The sequence below is a fragment of the Zophobas morio genome, unplaced genomic scaffold (assembly GCF_036711695.1).
Source record: "Zophobas morio isolate AGI-343-1 ecotype UQ-CSIRO unplaced genomic scaffold, CSIRO_AGI_Zmor_V1 ptg000002l, whole genome shotgun sequence".
NCBI classification, from domain to species: domain Eukaryota; kingdom Metazoa; phylum Arthropoda; class Insecta; order Coleoptera; family Tenebrionidae; genus Zophobas; species Zophobas morio.
This window is the reverse complement of record NW_026972107.1, coordinates 4,009,835-4,030,559: the sequence shown is the minus strand read 5'-3', so window position 1 is coordinate 4,030,559 and position 20,725 is coordinate 4,009,835. Positions and strand designations below refer to the sequence as shown.

At 34.8% G+C, this 20,725-nt stretch overlaps 2 protein-coding genes across 4 annotated transcripts in view; one reads left to right on the top strand and one right to left on the bottom strand.

Annotated features, from left to right (window-relative positions):
- The window catches only part of LOC135125000 (protein kinase C and casein kinase substrate in neurons protein 1), a 34,071-nt gene extending 23,490 nt beyond the window's left edge, over positions 1–10,581 (top strand). For 2 of the 3 annotated variants that reach the window (XM_064050271.1, XM_064050262.1), the window contains exons 2-9: positions 2,450–2,828; positions 2,883–3,071; positions 9,193–9,419; positions 9,535–9,655; positions 9,707–9,811; positions 9,985–10,133; positions 10,183–10,337; positions 10,386–10,581. In XM_064050271.1, the coding sequence (XP_063906341.1) occupies positions 2,466–2,828; positions 2,883–3,071; positions 9,193–9,419; positions 9,535–9,655; positions 9,707–9,811; positions 9,985–10,133; positions 10,183–10,337; positions 10,386–10,498 (1,422 nt within the window). In that variant the 5' untranslated portion in view covers positions 2,450–2,465 and the 3' untranslated portion in view covers positions 10,499–10,581. The remainder of the gene's footprint in view (positions 1–2,449; positions 2,829–2,882; positions 3,072–9,192; positions 9,420–9,534; positions 9,656–9,706; positions 9,812–9,984; positions 10,134–10,182; positions 10,338–10,385) is intronic. The other variant, XM_064050280.1, reaches the window with a different exon arrangement.
- Positions 10,582–10,882: 301 nt separating this feature from the next.
- On the bottom strand, positions 10,883–11,650 carry LOC135125013 (thioredoxin-like protein 4A). Its single transcript, XM_064050293.1, has 3 exons — positions 11,447–11,650; positions 11,256–11,392; positions 10,883–11,203 (listed from the first exon to the last, which is right to left on the bottom strand). The coding sequence occupies exons 1-3, from the start codon at positions 11,522–11,524 to the stop codon at positions 10,990–10,992; spliced, it is 429 nt and encodes a 142-aa protein (XP_063906363.1). The 5' UTR covers positions 11,525–11,650; the 3' UTR covers positions 10,883–10,989.
- Between the last annotated feature and the right edge of the window lie 9,075 nt (positions 11,651–20,725).

Here is a 20,725-nt window from a genome sequence, read left to right as displayed (position 1 = left end):
GCTTTCATTTCTTCAATAACACCATTGGTTTTTTCAGAATCGTCCTTTGAAACATTCAAAAATATGCAAAATACCCCAATTTTCGACCAATTTTCATCAAAATTTTCGAAATTTCACTTTATACATTTTCTTGTAGATTTCGGGCCGCAGAAGTCATATCCATTTTCATTTCTTCGATAACTCCATTGGTTTTTCCAGAATCGTCCTTTGAAACACTCAAAAATATCCAAAATACCCCAATTTGCGACCAATTTTCAACAAAATTTTCGAAATTTCACAAAATACATTTTCTTGTAGATTTCGGGCCGCAGAAGTCATATCCGCTTTCATTTCTTCGATATCTCCATTGGTTTTTCCAGAATCGTCCTTTGAAACATTCAAAAATATGCAAAATACCCCAATTTTCAACAAAATTTTCGAAATTTCACTAAATACATTTGCGTGTAGATTTCGGGCCGCAGAAGTCATATTCGCTTTCATTTCTTCGATAACTCCATTGGTTTTTCAAGAATGGTCCTTTGAAACATTCAAAAATATGCAAAATTCCCCAATTTTCCATCAATTTAGAGCAAAATTTTCGAAATTTCACTAAATACATTTTCTTGTAGATTTCGGGCCGCAGAAGTCATATCCGCTTTCATTTCTTCGATGACTCCATTGGTTTTTCCAGAATCGTCCTTTGACACATTCAAAAATATGCAAAATACCCCAATTTTTCGACCAATTTTCAACAAAATTTTCGAAATTTGACTAAATACATTTTCTTGTAGATTTCGGGCCGCAGAAGTCATATCCACTTTCATTTCTTCGAAAATTCCATTGGTTTTTCCAGAATCGTCCTTTGAAACATTTAAAAATATACAAAATACCCCAATTTTCCAACAATTTTCAACAAAATTTTCGAAATTTCACAAAATATATTTTTTTGTAGATTTCAGGCGGCAGAAGTCATATTCGCTTTCATTTCTTCGATAACCCCATTGGTTTTTCCAGAATCGTCCTTTGAAACATTCAAAAATATCCAAAATACCCCAATTTGCGACCAATTTTCAACAAAATTTTCGAAATTTCACTAAATACATTTTCGTGTAGATTTCGGGCCGCAGAAGTCATATCCGCTTTCATTTCTTCGATAACTCCATTGGTTTTTCCTGGCTCGTCCTTTGAAACATTCAAAAATATGCCAAATACCCCAATTTTCGACCAATTTTCAACAAAATTTTCGAAATTTCACAAAATACATTTTCTTGTAGATTTCGGGCCGCAGAAGTCATATCCGCTTTCATTTCTTCGATAACTCCATTGGTTTTTCCAGAATCGTCCTTTGAAACTTTCAAAAAATGCAAAATTCCCCAATTTTCAACAAAATTTTCGAAATTTCACTAAATACATTTTCTTGTCGATTTCGGGCCGGAGAAGTCATATCCGCTTTCATTTCTTCGATAACTCCAATGATTTTTCCAGAATCGTCCTTTGATTCATTCAAAAATATGCATGGTTTTTCGCTTTTCCAGTTTTTCGATGTTTCGATTTTTCAGTTATTCGATTTTTTAAATTTGGGAGTTTCGATTTCTCGATTTTTCGTTATTCGGTTTTTAAATTTTACATTTTTTCGATTTTCTGATGTTTCATTTTTCGATTTTCAGTTCTTCGATATTTCGATTTTTCAATGTTTCGGTTTTACGAGTTTCTAAAGTTTCGACTTTTCTATTATTAGATTTCTCGATTTTTCGAATTTTCGATTATTTTAATTTTTCTTTTTTTTTTTCTCACTGTTAATATTATACAAAAATTGTCCATAAAACATTTTAAAATTCATACAAAATAGAACACAGTGTTTCCAAAACATTTTCCCGAAAAAAATCCATTGGGTTATTACGATTTCAACAATATTCTTAGTTTAAGACGTTTTGCTACTAGAAAACAAATAATTAATTCTTAGTTAAACAAAATATTTAAGATCATCTAAATATGTAGCAAAAATATTCGCTTAGTCGTTATAAAAACCGACCAAACGACTATTTCCCGCAGAAATTATAGTCCAAACCAATCAAATCGCTTCTGAACGCTTAGAGTCGACATTGGCTTGAGCGCGCTCTGGTCTGTAGATCAAACAAGTTCTCAGGCGACGAGTTGTAGTGAAACAAGTTTTTTTATTGGCATCGACTATTTAAATTTGGCGGTTGAGAACTCCAATGTCAAGAAGGGTGGTTTTGCAAAATCAGCTTGTATGTCGCATCTATATTAATCTATGACGATACTACCGCTTTTCCCCTTTTAAAAAATGACCGCGCACTCTTGTTATCCAACAACGAAACTCCGCAAATCTCGTCCCGCATGGGAATCCTTTCAATGCAAATAAAATACTTTTCCGAAGGCAAACAAGTTTACGCATCCCAACGCGTATGACTAATGGTTCCCACTCTAACAATCGGCTACTTTTCCGTAGGTGCGGAGGACGAACCATGTCGCATCACAGCGATGACAACATGCTGATCGCCACGAGCGACTCCTTCTGGGAGCCCGGCAACTACAAGAAAACCACGAAACGCATCGAAGACGGATACAAACTCTGCACCGAACTGATCACATTAGTCAACGAACGAGCCGAAATCGAAAAAGCGTACGCGAAAAACCTGAAGACATGGTCAAAGAAGTGGAACGATTCGATCGAGAAGGGCCCGGAGTACGGCACCACGGAGGCGGCGTGGAAAGGGGTGCTGGTGGAGGCAGACAGGCGCTGCGACCTGCACACCAAAATCAGGGATTGTCTAGTGAACGATGTGATAAACAAGATCAAGACGTGGCAAAAGGACGCGTACCATAAGGTGCGTAATGCTTGTTTTTGTTAGCGTGGTAACCAAAACTATGTGATTGTGCAGTCCATGATGAACATCAAAGAAAAGAAGGATATGGATGACGCTTTCAAGAAGGCCCAAAAGCCCTGGTCTAAGCTGCTGCAGAAAGTCGAGAAGGCCAAGAACGACTATCACACGGCCTGCAAAACGGAGAAGTCGGCGGCCAATCAGGAGAGGAATGCCGCTGGAGATAGTTCGTTCTCGGTAGATCAGGTGAGTCGGTTATTATTTATGCAGTTTTTTCTAATGTAATGTTTGTGTTTTGAACAAGCGACAGAATATGGTGAGTGTTTTTTTGATCATTAAATATTGCTTGGTTTAATGACGGATGTCTTCATTGGCTGTTTTTCTTGTTATTGCGAAAGTAATTTGTTGTAGTTTTTATGTTGTTGATGTGTGTATGCAGCTGTAATGTAGAACGAATAAAGCTTTAGCTATTTGTAGGAGTGACTGAAGCTTTGATACATGTGGAAGTAGTTAATTGATTGTTGAGAAAATGGGATAAGGGAGGATTGCGGTAGAGGGTTTGATTTCGGTAATAGGGAGAGAGCACTACGATTTTCCGTTATAAGTTTTGTGTGTCTTGCACGCTTTTACGCGGGAATTGATTGCCTATTTCTGTTACTTATATTTAAGTCTCGGAATTATATGCAGAAAAAAACATGTAAATATGCGCATATATATGCAGAGAAATTTGGCATTTCATGCAAAAAACTGCTAAAATATGCAAGAAAAAACTCTTGTCGCATTTGTTATTCTAGTAAAATAATAATAATAATTAATTAATAATTTTAGTCCTGTGTTTTGAGAAGACAAACTCATTCAAATCAATACAGAAATATGTATTTTGCAATTACGCTCCTCCCCTCGGTCTAACAACGAATGAAAAATTCTTCACAATTGAGATCGGGGCGGGTGGGTGGGGCTTAATCTTTGTTGTTTTTATCTTATAGAATTCTCTTTCAACAACAGGTTAGTTAAACATGTTTTCAGTTTCTTGTTGGGAAAAGAAGACTTCGTATATTAAGAAAACATGGACAAAATATAAGCCCCGCCCACCCACCCTTTCTCAATTGTGATGAACGCTTTATTCATTGTGAGCTGAAGGGCGGAGTTCAGCTACAAATTCCTCATTTCTCTACAAAAAATTACCATATGAAATATGTTTTTAAAGCGGTAGAATTTTTTAGAGAAATATTGATGTTACAATTAAACTCCGCCCTTCGGTTTGATTGGGAATGAAAAACTCATCACAATTGAGATCGGGCGGGTGGGTGGGGCTTAATTTTTATTTGTTTTTTTTTTTTTTAATATATAGAGTTTTCTTTCAACAACAGGATAATTAAACATATTGTCAGTTTCTTGATGAGAAAAGAAGACTTCCTATATTAAGAAAACATGGACAAAATATAAGCCCCGCCCACCCACCCCTTCTCAATTGTGATGAATATTTTATTCATCGTGAGCTGGAGGGCGAAGGTTAGTTGCAAATTCCTCATTTCTGTGCAAGAAATTACCTTATGAAATATGTTTTTAAAAGGGTAGCATTTTTTAGAGAAATATTGATGTTACAATTAAACTCCGCCTTCGATCTGATTAGGAATGGAATACAGATCACAATTGAGATCGGGGAGGGTGGGTGGGGCTAACTCTTTGTTTTTTTTTTAACATATAGAATTTTCTTTCAACAACAGGTTAGTTAAACATGTTTTCAGTTTCTTGTTGGGAAACGAAGATTTCGTATATTAAGAAAACATGGACAAAATATAAGCCCCGCCCACCCACCCCTTCTCAATTGTGATGAATATTTTATTCATCGTGAGCTGGAGGGCGGAGTTTAGCTGCAAATTCCTCATTTCTCTACTAGAAATTACCATATGAAATATGTTTTTAAAACGGTAGACTTTTTTGGAGAAATATTGATGTTACAATTAAACTCCGCCCTTCGGTCTGATTGGGAATGAAAAACTCATCACAATTGAGATCGGGCGGGTGGGTGGGGCTTAATTTTTTTTTTTTTTTTTTTTTAATATATAGAGTTTTCTTTCAACAACAGGATAATTAAACATATTGTCAGTTTCTTGATGAGAAAAGAAGACTTCGTATATTAAGAAAACATGGACAAAATATAAGCCCCGCCCACCCACCCGTTCTCTATTGTGATGAATATTTTATTCATCGTGAGCTGGAGGGCGAAGGTTTGTTGCAAATTCCTAATTTCTGTGCAAGAAATTACCTTATGAAAAATGTTTTTAAAAGGGTAGCATTTTTTAGAGAAATATTGATGTTACAATTAAACTCCGCCTTTCGGTCTGATTAGGAATGAAAAACTCATCACAATTGAGAACCGGATGGGTGGATGGGGTTTAATTTTTGTTTTTTAATTATATACAGCGTGTTATTGAAAGGTACGTACAAAATAAAATCGACATTTGGTCTTGACGTATGGATGCTAAAAGTTAAAAAAAGTTCAGGTAAAAGTGTTCTCCTTTTAGAGATAAAAATTATTAAAATTTATGTCCAAATTTGTTGTACGCCTCTGATAGAAAGATCATCTCTCGTTTCTATAGCAACATTTAGTCTTGACAAAAGTTTTATTGTTCAGTTGCTAGGATTTACTAAAATAAATTAATTTTACCTAAATATTTATCTTTCAGTAGCGTCTAAAAAGGTTGGATAAGGGTTAATTTTTCCCTTATAATTTTGATAACACAAAATAAATTTTTCTGACTTCTTAGACTTCGCGAAGAACTGTCAATTTTTTTGTACGTACCTTTCAACAACACCCTGTATAGTTTTCTTTCAACAACAGGATAGTTAAACATATTGTCAGTTTCTTGTTGGGAAAAGAAGACTTCGTATATTAAGAAAAAAATGGACAAAATATAAGCCCCGCCCACCCATCCCTTCTCAATTGTGATCAATATTTCTGCATGTTTTTAAAAGGGTAGAATTTTCTGGAGAAATAATATGTTAGCAATTAAACTCCGGCCATTTGTTTTTTTTTTTTTCCTTTATATACTTTGTTTATTTTCAACAGTTTTTTGCCGCAAAGAATAAGAGATATAATAAAAAACATAAAGTTATTCTATAATTTTGGATTGTATTCCTAATGTAAGTCACGTAGAATAACTTGTACTTTCTCGTTTTTCTCTTAAAAAAAGAAATGAAAAACTGAAAAATCAAAAAATTTAAAAATGATAACTGGAAGAGATATCGTAAAATTAAAGAAAAAAAAACGAAAAATTGATAAATTGCAAATTGAAAAACCGACGAAACGAAAAATTGAAAAGAAATGAAATTGAAAAAACAAAAAATTGAAAAATTGTAAACATAAAGAAAATTAAAAGCTGAAACGAAAAATTGCAAATGAAAAAATTAAAAATTGAAAACTCGAGAAACTCAAAACGAAAAATTGCAAAATCTAGAAATTGAATTGAAAAGTTGAAAAATAGGCACAAAAAAAAATAAAAATTGAAGAAAAAATTTAAGTCAAATAAACTGGGGAACTTTATTTACGCCACTAATTTTTATTTTCTAGTGGTTTTCAGAAAACAAAAATTGTAAAAAAAATTACTCCTATAATTTTTCAGAGAAGTGGAATTTATTTGGCTGCACTTCAGGGGCGAGGGAAGTTCTGTTAAAATAACCTTCGACCAATGTTTTTCGCTTACGCTCGGAAAGTATTGTAATCGGGTTCGTCGACCGACTCTCTACTTTTACCTTTTCTCGATCTTTCATGACGACTAGAGTACGAAGAAATAGGTCTCCCGTTTCCGTCTGTCTGTCTGTCTGTCCGTCTGTCTGCCGTCCTGATTTTGATTAGACAAACTGCGAAACTCAGAGGGTATGACGTTTGCCAAAATCAGTTTTATCTTAGCAAGTACTGGCCCCGCCCAACCGCCCTCTATTTTTTCAGAGAGTATAGCGTTTGCGAAAATCAGTCTTATCTGAGCAAGTTCTAGCGAGTACTACCTTCTGAGAAAACAAAGGGCGGGTGGGTGGGGACTAGTACTTGCTAACATTAGTCTTATTTTGGCAAATAACATATCCTTTGAGAAAATAGAGGGCGGGTGAGCGGGGCTAGTACTTGGTAAGATAAGATTGATTTTGGCAGATGACATATCCTCTGGGAAAATAGAGGGCGGGTGGGCGGGGCTAGTACTTGATAAGATAAGTCTGATTTTGGCAGATTACATATCCTCTGAGAAAATAGGGGCGGGTGGGCCGGGCTAGTACTTGGTAAGATAAGACTGATTTTGGCAGATTACATATCCTCTGAGAAAATAGGGGCGGGTGGGCGGGGCTAATACTTGGTAAGATAAGACTGATTTTGGCAAATGACATATCCTCTGGGAAAATAGAGGGCGGGTGGGCGGGCCTTGTATTTGTTAAGATAAAACTGATTTTGCTCCTATATTTTGCAAAAACTTGTGAAATTTAAAGATGTTAAATTGCAAATTTCCATAGTAACGAGTTAAATTCCTAGGTTTATTCGAAATGTGCAAGATATGCTGCGCATTTACTTATGATTGCATTTATATTTTTTAGATTTGCTTATACAGGTGGCTCAAAAAGATTAATGAATGTGTTAATTTATGTTATTGATTAAATCAAGAACGGCTCACTCCATTTTCCCAGAAAATTTTGGGAATATAATACTGTTATTTAGTACTATAGTCCACCAATCCAAGTTGATATACGTGTTCTTGCAAAAATGTTAATGATATCACATAATTCTGTAGAGCAAAAAAAATGCTGAATTATGTTTCACTGTACTTTAGGTGCGAGGGAAATTCTGTCTACACCGCTTTCGACCAATTTTTACTTTCCGAGCGTAAGCAATGGAAGTATTGTAATCGTCGGCCCACTCTCTACTTTTACGTTTTCTGTCCGTGCGTCTGTCTGTCTGTCTGTCTGCCTGTCTGCCGTCCCGGATTTTTATTAGACAGATAATCTCCGAAAGTACTGGACCGATTATTGTCAAATTTTGTATTTATATTAGAATATCATGTAAATGGTAAAACGCTAACCAACATTTGTCTAATCATCTCCACCAATAATGTGATGACGTCACTTCAAATGGGTTTTAAATTGTATAATATAACATAGTCCTACACATGTAGTTTATGATTCCGAATTGAGTTTTTACTCGAAATGTCCAGATTTTTGAAAAAAAAATCAAAATTATGAAACAACATTTTGCAATTTAATTTGAAATCTGCAAAACCGAATGCTCTGAAATCTTGGAGATGGTTTACAGTCATGATAAGCAAGTTAAATTATTATCATTTCATTCACATTTTTTGAATTTGCTTATACAGGTGACCTAAAAAAAATGAATGCGTGAATTTATGTTATTGATTTAATCAGGAACTACAAAACCGAATGCTTGGAAATCTTGGAGATGTTTTAAAGTTATCATAAGCATGGTAAATTTTTGATCAAAATGTATTTTTGCTCATCCCCCCTAAAAAATTGATGATGCCACCCCAAAATTTTGCTGAAAAATGTGCAAAGAATGTTGGGTCTATATTTGTGATTTATCACTACATTAATATTTTTTAGATTTGCTTATACGGGGTGTCTGAAAAAAATTGATGACTGAGTCAATTTATTTTATTGATTAAATCAAGAATTGTAAAAGTGAATACTTTGGAATCTTGACGTTTTGAAGTTATTGTAAGCATGCATGGATAATGCCAACGTGGTTGGCGAAACGCGTCGAGAAATATATTGTGTGTTTTCGGTGTTGTGGAAATACACGTTCTGTAAAATACAAAATGTTCGAAAAATTATAAAATTTAATTTTGCGAATTTTATTTTTACTTTCTGAGCGTAAGCATAGGTACCGTCTGTTCAGATTTTTATTAGACAGATAATCTCCAAAACTACCGGACCGATTGCCCACTCTGCCTATCAATGTCATGACATCTCAAAAATGTTTATAATTAATTTTATAAAATAGCACACTCTTGTACTTGTTTTAATGAATACAAATTGGCAAAATCAAATTTTTAATTTTTCGAAGAAGCGGAAAAGCCCGTCCGCATTCCGAGAAAAGGTCCGAACTTATTTACCTGCATACTAGCAATAACCAACTGTATTAATATTGACATTAAACTATGCATTTTGTGTATTATCCGAACCTTACTTATAATATACCAGAGAGCATCCGCTTATTATTATTTTTTTTCTTTTTTCGATTTAGCAGACTTGAAGCTATGATGAGTAACTTTCAAAGTTGTAAACAAAATATAACTGGGTGCATAAAATGAATATTAGTGTACCCATAAACGCTTAAATTTATATTTTTTGTTTACTTGTTCACCAGGTGAAGAAAATGCAAGACCGCGTGCAAAAATCAAAAGAAGAAGTCCAGAAATGCAAAGAGAAATACGAAGCGGCCCTGCAAGAAATCAACCAGTACAACCCTAAATACATGGAAGATATGACGGTGGTATTTGATAAATGCCAGGAGATGGAAGCACAAAGGCTGAACTTCATCAAAGGGACCCTTTTCGACATTCACAAATACCTGAATATTTCGCAAGATCCGACGTAAGTGAAAACATTACGAGTGTCGTAATAAAAGAAACGATAACGTAGCTGATAGATAAAACAAGCATTACGTAAGTGCAAAGTCTGTTTCATGCAGTGACTTTTCAAATGACAGGTTACAACAAATATACGAGGAACTTTACCACACAATCAACAACGCCGACTTCGAAAAGGACCTGAAATGGTGGTCAAACAACCACGGCGTCAACATGGCGATGAACTGGCCGCAGTTCGAGGTGCGTAAATGCATGAGTTGTGTTTTATTTGTTTGCCGTTTGTTTGAGTAGGATTACACCGAGGAGTTCAGAGATATAAGTAAAGGGAAATCAAAGGACTCTGCAACTTCCGGAATCACGTTGATTAACCAGAGGCCCGTCGGAGAAGACTTGCATGTAGGCTTTTTTTTCGTTGTTTTTTATTTTTATCATGCATGGTGCGCACCAAAGAGATATTTTTGATGTAACACAAAATGGCGCGTTCAAGGTAATGTGCACGGCCATCTTTTGTCAAAAATATCACATTCCATCATAGTTAGCTCTTTGACTAATTATTATTACATGCATAGGAATATTCAGCCAACAGTAAGTCTTTGAAGGCCAAAACTACAGTAACCGCCGTAAAAGTGAACAACACGCCTCCTGTACAGAAAAAGGAGGTGAAACCGGCGGTTGTTGAAAAGGTTGAAAGTCCCGCCAATCGAGCTTCGACAATAACGTAATTTCTGTAGTTCGTTATTGAAAACAATTCTAAAGCGACGTTTCAGGAATGGATCTAGTACAAAAGGTGAGACCAATCCTTTTGATGAAGAGGAATGGGATGAGAGTGACGCGCTGGTGGACAATGGGGAACCAGGTGTTCCAGTAAAAGCGCTTTATGACTATGAAGGGGCCGAAAACGACGAACTCAGCTTCAAAACCGGTACGTTTTAGGACGTTATTTTGAACAAGAAACGATGTTTGTTTTTAGGGGACGTTTTTGAGAAGTTGGAAGACGAGGATGAACAAGGATGGTGTAAAGGTCGGAAAGACGGCAGGGTCGGTTTATATCCCGCTAATTACGTTGAAGTGGTGCCACATTGATAAAACAGTGTCAAAAACATGTTAAATTTTGTTGTTATTTTTTGAAAATATATACGAGAGCTATTGCTCATTATTGAAGTAAAGTAATTTTTGTTGACTGGCATGTTTATTGCCTTACAGTATTGTACAAACCGACGGGATAAAAGCTGAATATAATTTGATATTACGCATTTTAATTTTGGTTGAAAATTTTAGAGGTGTTAAGTAACGTAATAGCTATAGGCCTACTCATTACATTTATGTATATACATTGATTAAATCAGAACACTTCCAGTGGGTACATATGATCATTTAGTTAGCATCTGTAAATTATTATCTAGAATAGAGTGATTATGAATTGTATATAACAGTAATAAATTATAATCTATTTTAAAAAAAGGAACGTTTCTTGCTTGAACCTTAAGCAGCCATTTATTTTATTTGTTTTTTTAATTATACCAAATTATTTAAATAATAAAAATATTTACAATAATGAGAGTCTTAATTCCAAATCAGTACCTATATTTAGTTGAATAGTCTTTAGGTGATACCACCAAACCCCTCCCTTTTCTCGCGCCCCGGTACACAGTTTCAATAATATCAATCATCTCTTGTTTATCTTCTAGTGGCCAATTAATCTTATTGTTATTACCAGTACCTAAATCAATCATTATGTGTTTGTTTCTAAAGAAGAACATCACAGTACATGGATCGTACAACTCATACCTACAAAATACGACATATTAGATCACCCCAACTTACACAACACTCTACTTACATTTTATTAAAGTCAGGTACTTCAGTTATATCCACTAAATAAATAACAGCAAAATTTTTCACTTTTTCGGCAATGCTATACATTACCTCGTCCATTTTCATACAAGAGGGGTCCCAATCGTGTCCAAATCGAATAACCTTAAAAACATGAATTAAAAAAGCTGCAGATGAGAAAAAGTTGCTTCGACTTACTACCACACGGTCTTCCTCTGACAGGATGGCTTGGTCCACTTGCCACCCATTGTGTAAATGTGCCAACATATACGACATTTTCGATTATTTATTAGTATTTTATTTATTCTGAAACACAAACACCGTTCAAGGTATTTTTGCAAAGACCACGCAAACCCAAACAAATAACACACAAAAATGACAAGTGACAAGTGACAGTTGAAGTGATTTACAGGAATTTTCTAGAAGGTTGTGGTCATAGCTTCTGTCATCGCGTGGTTTGAGGCCCAACTGTCGTGTCATTTGAGTTGCATTTGACAGATTGCCATTTTTCAAAAATAATACGCCCTCTATCCCAAACTAAGTGTCTGATTGCTAAAAAATCGATGTTTTTTTAAATAAAGACAAAAGGTATTTTTAATGAAAAATTGTTATTATTGCAACAAATATAACAATTTTTAATAATAAGTTTTGATATAATATTGAACCTTCCTTGCAATAATAATTAATCAAAACAAATAATTTATTTGAAATTTTGGTTTGCATCTATGTACAGTTTGTTCTCCTTATCTATCACGAATCATTAATAAAAGGAAGATTGAGAAAAAGAGCCTAATTTTCATGTTGTGAAAAGAAGTCTGCACATATTATAACAAACAAGAAAAATGTAAGCCCGCCCACCCGCCCTATCTCAATTGTGATGATTTTTTTCATTCGCCCTGAACCAAGGGTACTCAGCTTAACTGCAAAGTACTTATTTCTACAAGAAATTAAAAACATGTTTTTGAGCATCGTGTTGTTCAAAGAATACTATGTATACTAAGGAAAAAAGGCAACGTATAAACCCCGCCTACCCACCCCATCTCAGTTCTGGTGATTTTTTTATTTGTAGAAAATTAAAACATGTTTAAAATGGTAAATTTTTGTTAGGTCTGTCAACGAATGAAAACTTCATTACTATTTAGGTCAGGGCAGTTATGGGTAGGGTTTAATCTTTGGCTTTAATTTTTTATTAATATATGTACACAGCATCCTTTGAATAACACGATACTCAAAAACACGTCTTAGATGGTAATTTATTGTAGAGAAATAATAAGGATTTAGCAATTAAATTGCGCTCTTTTGGCTCTCCACGATTAAAAAAAAATCACCACAATTGCGATAGGGCGGGTGGGCGGAGCTTATATTTTTATTATTTTTTTTTGATATATGTTGTGGTGACCGAATTTGAATCAAATTTTCGCGCTGAAACTAATTAATAGCGGCGCGAAATCACATTTGAATAATTTGAATTTGAAAAAAAAATCCTATCAAAAAAATAGTTAAACAGAGGCAACCATGTGCACGTTAGCGCTTGGGGGTAGTTGGTAGCTTGCTGGGGGTTTTTAGTTAGAGGGCGGTTTAGTGAGAAGACGCTGTAAGTTAGCTACGTTAAATTAGTTAATTTGGTAGTTAATAAAAGGGAGGAAGCCCTTCTTTAACGAAAATTGATCGTAACGACGGCGCTCAGTTTTCCCCAACACGCGCAGCTAATTCTTGCGGTTTTCTAATCGGAAAATATGAATTGTTGACCGACGCCGACACGTGTGAACTTAATTCATTGTTTGTAAATTCACAGTTCATGTTAGGAGTTTAATCATTAACTAGTTCTAACACAATTTAACAATTAGGAACTTGTTCATAAATATATATAAGGAGATTTCATGAAATTCACTTAGTCCGGATGACACCCTTGTTTACAGAGTTATGAATGAAGTTTGTGGATGCATATACCGTGAGGTTTATTTTTCTCTGAACATATGATAAATAATGTTAACTTGGTTGCATACCTGCTTGTAATAGATCACAGTAGAGATAACAATCAGTAGGGACAGCTCGTGTCGGCGCCTTTGTTCTTTCTGACCCGAATTTTAAGCCGTCATGGATGGTCGTTGCCTAAACTATTCCTAGATGTCGCCGCCCAATTTAAAAAGTATCACTTCATTTAAAATTTCAAAAATTGATTCGTGTACGCAATATTGCAAACTGTGTAGTTTGCTCAAATCGTATAATCATGAATCGCAATAAGAAAAAAAGTCGATATTTAAATTATAAACACGATGATTTGTTACAGTTTTTATTTTATTACTTATACAGTCATAAATGTTAATCCGGAAATGTTATCTATGCTGTGAATAGATTGACTTGGACTTTTAAAAATTGAACATAAAATCTAATCGAAATTTAGGATATGTCAAAGATATTGCCATTGACATTTGGCACCACTGTCTTCCTGTTAAGGTGTAATAAGTACATCTTTAAAGAACAGAAAATTTATGTGATCTTATGTGATCTTATGTTCAGTTTTTAAGTCCAAATCAATCCATTGGCGGATGAATATGCAACCCAACATACTTCGATCATCCTATGTTCAGAGGAAAAAAAACTTCACGGTATGTACTTCAGTGTTACATTATAACACTTCTTCATTCTTCACACAAGATTGCTAACAGTTCATTTACGGCAGTTGAATTAACAAAATTCATTATATCGTTCAAGGGGGTTAAAATAATTTCTTCCCTTAGGCAGTTATCATCGTTATCATCATTACATCACCGAGGCATTTTCTAACAACGTTAAAAATTTACATCATCGAGGCATTTCCTCGCAACGTTAAAAATTTACATCATCGTGGCATTTCCTCGCAACGCTAAAAATTACATCACTGAGACGCTTATTCCTCGCAACGCCGACTGGATATTTTTGTGTTTATTTATCTTTTGTCTTGTTTGGGGTAATCAGTTCATGATATAAACCGTCAAAACAAATTGTTACAAGTGTGTCACATATTAATGTCGTGGAATTTTGTTAGCTTTGCAATTTTCTTTATCTCATAATTTTAACTTCAGTCATTTTCTTTCATGTATAATTTAAATTGAACGTAAATTTTCATGGTCTGCAATTTCTAACCTCACGTAATATTTTATCTTCACAAGTTTACTTCACACCAGATCTTTTGTTTTTATAAATCTTTACTAGTTTTTCTTTTTGTAAATATTTTGTTTACGAATGTTTCTACAGTAGCGATCATTTCTACGGAACCACTCGATAAAAAGTCAAGTTGGTAGCCCTGTCATCTAGTACTTTACGCCAAACGCGGTTGGTAGCGGTAGTTGATATGGCAATCGAAATTAGCACAACACGAATGTTTCGGTTGCCCTCAGCTATGCCGCACTGTGTCCTGTGCAGATTGTATGTTCTGTTCATATATTTATTAAAATAAAATATCTACATTGACAATGGGGCCATCTAACCTGTCAAATTTTTGACACATATGTTTTCCCCCAGAAACCCGCCAAGGTCACTTACACCAAACAAATTTTGAAAATTTACACTAGGGAGTGGTTCTATAGAAAAGATCGCGACTTTATCATATAAATTGTTTAAAATTTCACAAGATTGTATGACGAATTTAAAAGTTGTTTATTGCTCTTTTTGAAACTTTCACACTCGTTCAGTTGTAATTGAATATCAGAGTTATAAGAATTGAACATATAAATGGAATTGGTGGAAGCGGAGTGCGCGGTTCCTAGTCGAGCTGGCTGGATTTATCGCGCCATCTGCACAAAAGATGCAGGTTAGAATAGAATTCAGGGGCGGTCAAGATGAAGTAACGCTGACGACTTGGCCCAATAGTCGAGACCCAATTGCGAGTTTGCGGCCGTAACGGCCTGATCGTCTAGGCACTCTTGAGGTGCAGAGCGACAGTGTTTGAGATAGGTAGAACGGTGGTGAAGCCACGACCGGGAGCCTCAAACTCCGCTAGTGCTACTATACTATGCAAAGTTTTAGACTGACTTCACCTGGCCCAATCTGACTAAATCGTAAATCATTTACCGGGGTCATCGCTTGCGTATAAAACACTCAGTAAGGGAAAGTCAAACTTAGCCCCGCCCACCCACCCATCCGTTCTCTTTTTTTCTTCTGAAATAAGAAATAAATTTTTTATACAAGAAATTACTTTTCCTTTTTTATATAAAAAGTTACCATTAGCGTTTTTTTTACATTTTCCATATCCTAAATTCTATTAGATTCCACTTCCATTCGACAGAAGAATATAATTAGCCCCGCCCACCCACCCGCCACCGTTTCAGTGATTTGCGCAGAACAAAACTGATTTTCACAAATGACATTCCTTCCAAGTCAATTGAGGGCGGGTGGGCGGGGCGCCTTTTTTTATCTTTTCACATCCTAGATTCTATTAGTTTTTATTCTCTTTCCACAGAACATAATTAGCCCCTCCCACCCACCCTATCTCAATTTCAGTAATTGATGTCCGCTTTGAATGAAATGAATGATCTTATAACTAACAGAAATAAAATTAGTCCTTTGAATGGGAAGAATGGGGGTGGGCGGGACTAATACTTGCTAAGATAAAACTGATTTTGGCAAATGACATTTCTTCCAAGAAAATTGGGGGCGGGTGGGCGGGGCGCCTTATTTTTCTCTTTTCACATCCTAGATTCTATTAGTTTTCATTCTCTTTCCACAGAACATAAGACTTTGCTTGTTTTTATTCAATTTGTGATTTTCAGATATTTGCATTGATTCAGAACGTTTAATTTGATTCCATTTAAATTTCATCCAAAGTTCAATAAGTTTTTTTTATTTTTTTTTCAGTGGAGGAATAAATAATTTTGTGTCCTCTATAAATTTTGGGTTTTATTTAGCGGTACTTTTCCCACCTTGGGGTCCACCACTTGCATCTGGACGCATCGCGCCATTTTTCAAAAACACAACGTAGGATTCCCTTTTGTTAGACGATCACAGCCAAGGCCAAATTTTGAATATTTAAATTCTTCGCGGGCTTTCAACATTTTTTTTACATGTCAGTTTAAGGCGGGATGTTTGGGCTATCACAACGTAGCCGTCTTTTCAGAACAAGAAACTTAAAAACATGTTTAAAAAGGTAAATTCTTGCAGACAAATACCGATTTTGCAATTAAGCCCCGCCCCTCGATCTGACAACGAATGAAAAATACATCACAATTGAGAATTGAGATCGGGGCGGGTATGGGTGGGGCCTAATCTTCGGCTTTATTTTTTTCTTAATATACATAGTATTCCTTGAAAAACACGATGCTCAAAAAACATGTTTTTAATTTCTCGTACGGAAATAAGGATTTTGCAGTTAAGCTCCGTTGCAGTTAAGCCTCTTGGCCCACGACGAATAAAAAAATCATCACAATTGGGATAGGGCGGGTGGGCGGGGCTACATTTTCCTTTCTTTTCTTAAATAAATATGTGTAGATTTATTTCGACAACAAGAAACGTAAAAATGTCTAAAATGGTAAATTTTTTTAGTAATTGACTTAAATCTTTCGTTTTTACAAGTTTAATAGGGGCAAAAGCAGCCTTATCTTTCCAAGTGCTAGCCCCGCCCACCCGCCCCCTATTTTCTCAGAGGATAGGCCATTTGCCAAAATCAGTCTTATCATCATAAGTACTAGCCCCACCCACCCGCCCTCTATTTTCTCAGAAGGTATGGCATTTCCCAAAATCAGTCTTATTTTAACAAGTACTAGCCCATGTTTAAAATGGAAAATTTTTATAAGGAAATATTGATTTTTCAGTAATTGAAATATCCTTACAAAAATGTAACACTTTAATCATGTTTTAAGTTTCTTGTTATGAAAAGATGGCTGTGTATATTAAGACAAAAAGGCAAAATATAAGCCCCGCCCACACCCACCCTGTCTCAATTCTGATGATTTTTTTATTCATCGTGAGCCGAGGGGCGGAGCTTAATTGTAAAATCCTTATTTCTCTACAAAAAATAAAAAACAGGTTTTTGAGTATTGAGTTGTTCAAAGAATACCATATGTTAAGAAAAAATTAAGCCCCACCCATATTGTGATGAATGTTTAATTTTAAAAATCTCGGTTTTTCAATTTTTCGATTTCTCGATTTATCGAGATTTCGATGTTTCGATTTTTTTTATTGTTCAGTTTCCCGATTTTTCGATTTTCAATTTTTTGATTTATCGATTATTTTTTAAATTTTAATTTTTTGACTTTGAACTATTCGATTTCTCGACCTTTTGATATTTAGACGTCTCGGTTTTGTTGAGTTTTCAAATTTTCGAATTTTAGGCTTTTCATTTTTTATATCTTCCGATTTTCCAATTCTTCAATTTTTTTATTTCCCAATTTCCGACATTTCATTTTTGGGGATTTTACAATTTTCAGTTTTTTGTTAAATTTAAATTTTTCAGTTTTTCAATTTTTACTTTTTCCACTTTTCGACTTTTAGGCTTTTCGATTTTTAGATTGCCCATTTTTTTATTTTTCACTTTTTCGAGTTTCGAGTTTTCGATTTTTCTATTTTAAAAAATTTTTATTTTTCGTTTTTTCAAACTTTCCACTTCTCAACATTTCGGTTTTTCAATTTTTTAAATTTTTCGACGTTTCGATGTTTCGATTTTTAATTTTTCGATTGATCGATTTTTTTCATTTAAATTTTTATATTTTGGGCCATTTCGAATTCTCGATGTTTTAATGTTTCGATTTCTCGGTTTTCGATTTTTTTAAGTTTAGATTTCTCAATTTTTTGATTTTCCATTTTTTCGAGATTTCATTTTTGGAATTTTTCAATTTTTCATATTACGATTTTTTAATTTTTGAAATTTTCGATTTCTCGACATATTGTTTTTTCAGAGTAGAGCCTAATTGCAAAATCCATATTTTCTTACAAAAATTTGCCCTTTTAAACATGTTTTAAGTTTCTAAAAACAAAAAAAAAAACATCACAATTGACATGGGGTGGGTGGGCGGGGTTTATATTTTACCTTTTTTTCTTAATATACATAGTATTCTTTGAACAACACGATACTGAAAAACATGTTTTTAATTTCTTCTAAAGAAATAAGTATTGTGCAGTTAAGCTCCGCCCCCTTGGTTCTTGGAATAAAAAAAATCATCACATTTGAGATAGGGCGGGTGGGTGGGCTTACATTTTGCCTTTTTGTTTTAATATCTGCAGACTTTTTTCGCAACAAGAAACTTAAAACATGTTCAAAATGGAAAATTTGTATAAGGAAATATCGATTTCGCTATTAGGGTCCGCCCCATAATTGCAAAAATGTACCATTAAAATGGTTAAAACCATGTTTTAAGTTTCTTGTTGTGAAAAGATGGATATGTATATTTAGACAAAAAAGGCAAAAATAAGCCCCGCCCACCCGCCGTATCTCAAATCTGATGATTTTTTTATTCGTCGTGAACCGAGGGGCGGAGCTTAATTGCAAAATCCTTATTTCTCTACAAGAAATAAAAAACTAGTAGTCGGTTCTGCGCTTGAAAAAATTCAAAGTGGCCCCGTCCGCCCATCCGGTTTTCGTTTTAATCACTGATTTTATTGGACAAAAAGTGTATTTTGAATTGATAAAACTAACTCCACCCAGCTCCGTTTTTAAATTTCATTGGATAATTTTATTATTTCCTCTGAGATGAAAATTTTATTTTAAATCGTCAAGTGGTTCAATTTAAGCTTCGAAAAAATCAAAGTGGCCCCGCCCACACACGTTCGAATTACTCGTTCTAATTACTCATTTTATTGGACGAAAAGTGGCATTTACATTGATATAGAGTGGAATGTAGACAGACAGGTAAAATAAGAAATAAATTTTATAGCAAATAGTATAACAAAAAAAGTTACGATTGGCGCTTTTTTTTACTTTTTTCACATCCTAGATTTTATTATTAGTTTTCACTCTCACTCGACAGAAGAAAATCATTAGCCCCGCCCACCCACCCTGCCTCCTTTTCAGTGATTGATTTTATGCGAACTGAATGAAATGAAGTTTTTAGAGTTTTTACTTGTGATTTATTATTTTTTCATACTTTTTCGATTTGCTTATACAGGTGGCTCAAAAAAATTAATGAATGCATCAATTTATGTTATTGATTAAATCAGAAACGGCTCACCCCATTTTCTCGAAAATTTGGCAATACAGTACTGCTTTTTCTTTATGTTTACATTAATATTATATACATATCTTTAACTTCTAAGGGTTATCATAAAAAAATTAAACAAAGTCAAAAAAAAACAACTAAAAAAAAAGTGGAAATAACTTTTTGCAGCAGAACACATGAATTCTAAATATTAATTTATCTAGGAGTTATTAAAGTTTTTAAAATAAGTCTTTTTTGTTTTCTTTTGATTACAAACATAACTCAGTCCTTATTTGTTTATTCTAGCGACCTGACACTACTTTAATTTACAATTCCAAAAATGTCTACATATAAACACATCTTCCTTGCCAACGCAATAGCCGCTTTTTCGTATTTCCACTCTCTTTTAATTATGTATTAATTACATATTAATTCAAACGATTTTAATATTCCCAAAACACGTGTACGGCCTTACACAATTGCGCAACCATCGTCCAACTTTTTTGGTCCGCCTTCTCGACCTTCTCGAAAAACCGTTCCGATTTCCCATGCGCTCTATCAATAATAAATTATTCATCAGCCAGGACATCGCACGAAATAAAATGTTATTTTTTTAAACAAAATACTTAAGATGAAAGTCCGACCATGCAACCTCGAATTGGGTTACTCTATTACGGTTATTGCCCGAAGAAATGGCGATCATGGAACGGAAATCAGCGTCGAATTTTGATATCGGCGATTGTTGGAGGCAAATTCGAGCGTGTGTAATAGCGAAAACGGCCAATTACTCGCGCTGAAGAACAACCGTACTGTTTCGTGCTTCTTTGCCGACCAATTTCCACCGAAAATTGTTATATAATCTAGGTAATACGGTGCGAATTTGGCGGTAACACCAGCGGAAAGAACACTTGTGCAGCGAGCTTGACGCTGAAGAGATGTGAAGGCGTACGATTAACAATTTTTGCTCCGTTAGTTCTTAACGCGACGAAAATTGGTGTGCGCGACTAGTGTTCGACCTAGTAACTTCTCCGAGAGTGCGTTATAACGAACGAAAAAATTTAGTTACCTATCAACTTATTCTTAAAATGATTAAATTAGACATTTTAGTTATTTTAACTAAAATTGATTATTCATTCATAATAGGTATGAAGAAATGTTTTTTGTCCACATGTTTTCACTAATTCCGTCTTCGTCATAATCCGGGTCACTAAAACAAACAAATACCAATTAAAAATCGGCGTTACGAAACCTAGACCCATTTGGGAGTCCCATCAATCGACTTCCACCTTCCGAAAGAAGGCCCCCACTGCACCATCACCTCGGGAGCTTGGCCGCCTTCTGATGTCTGCAGCGTCCACGACTCTCGAGT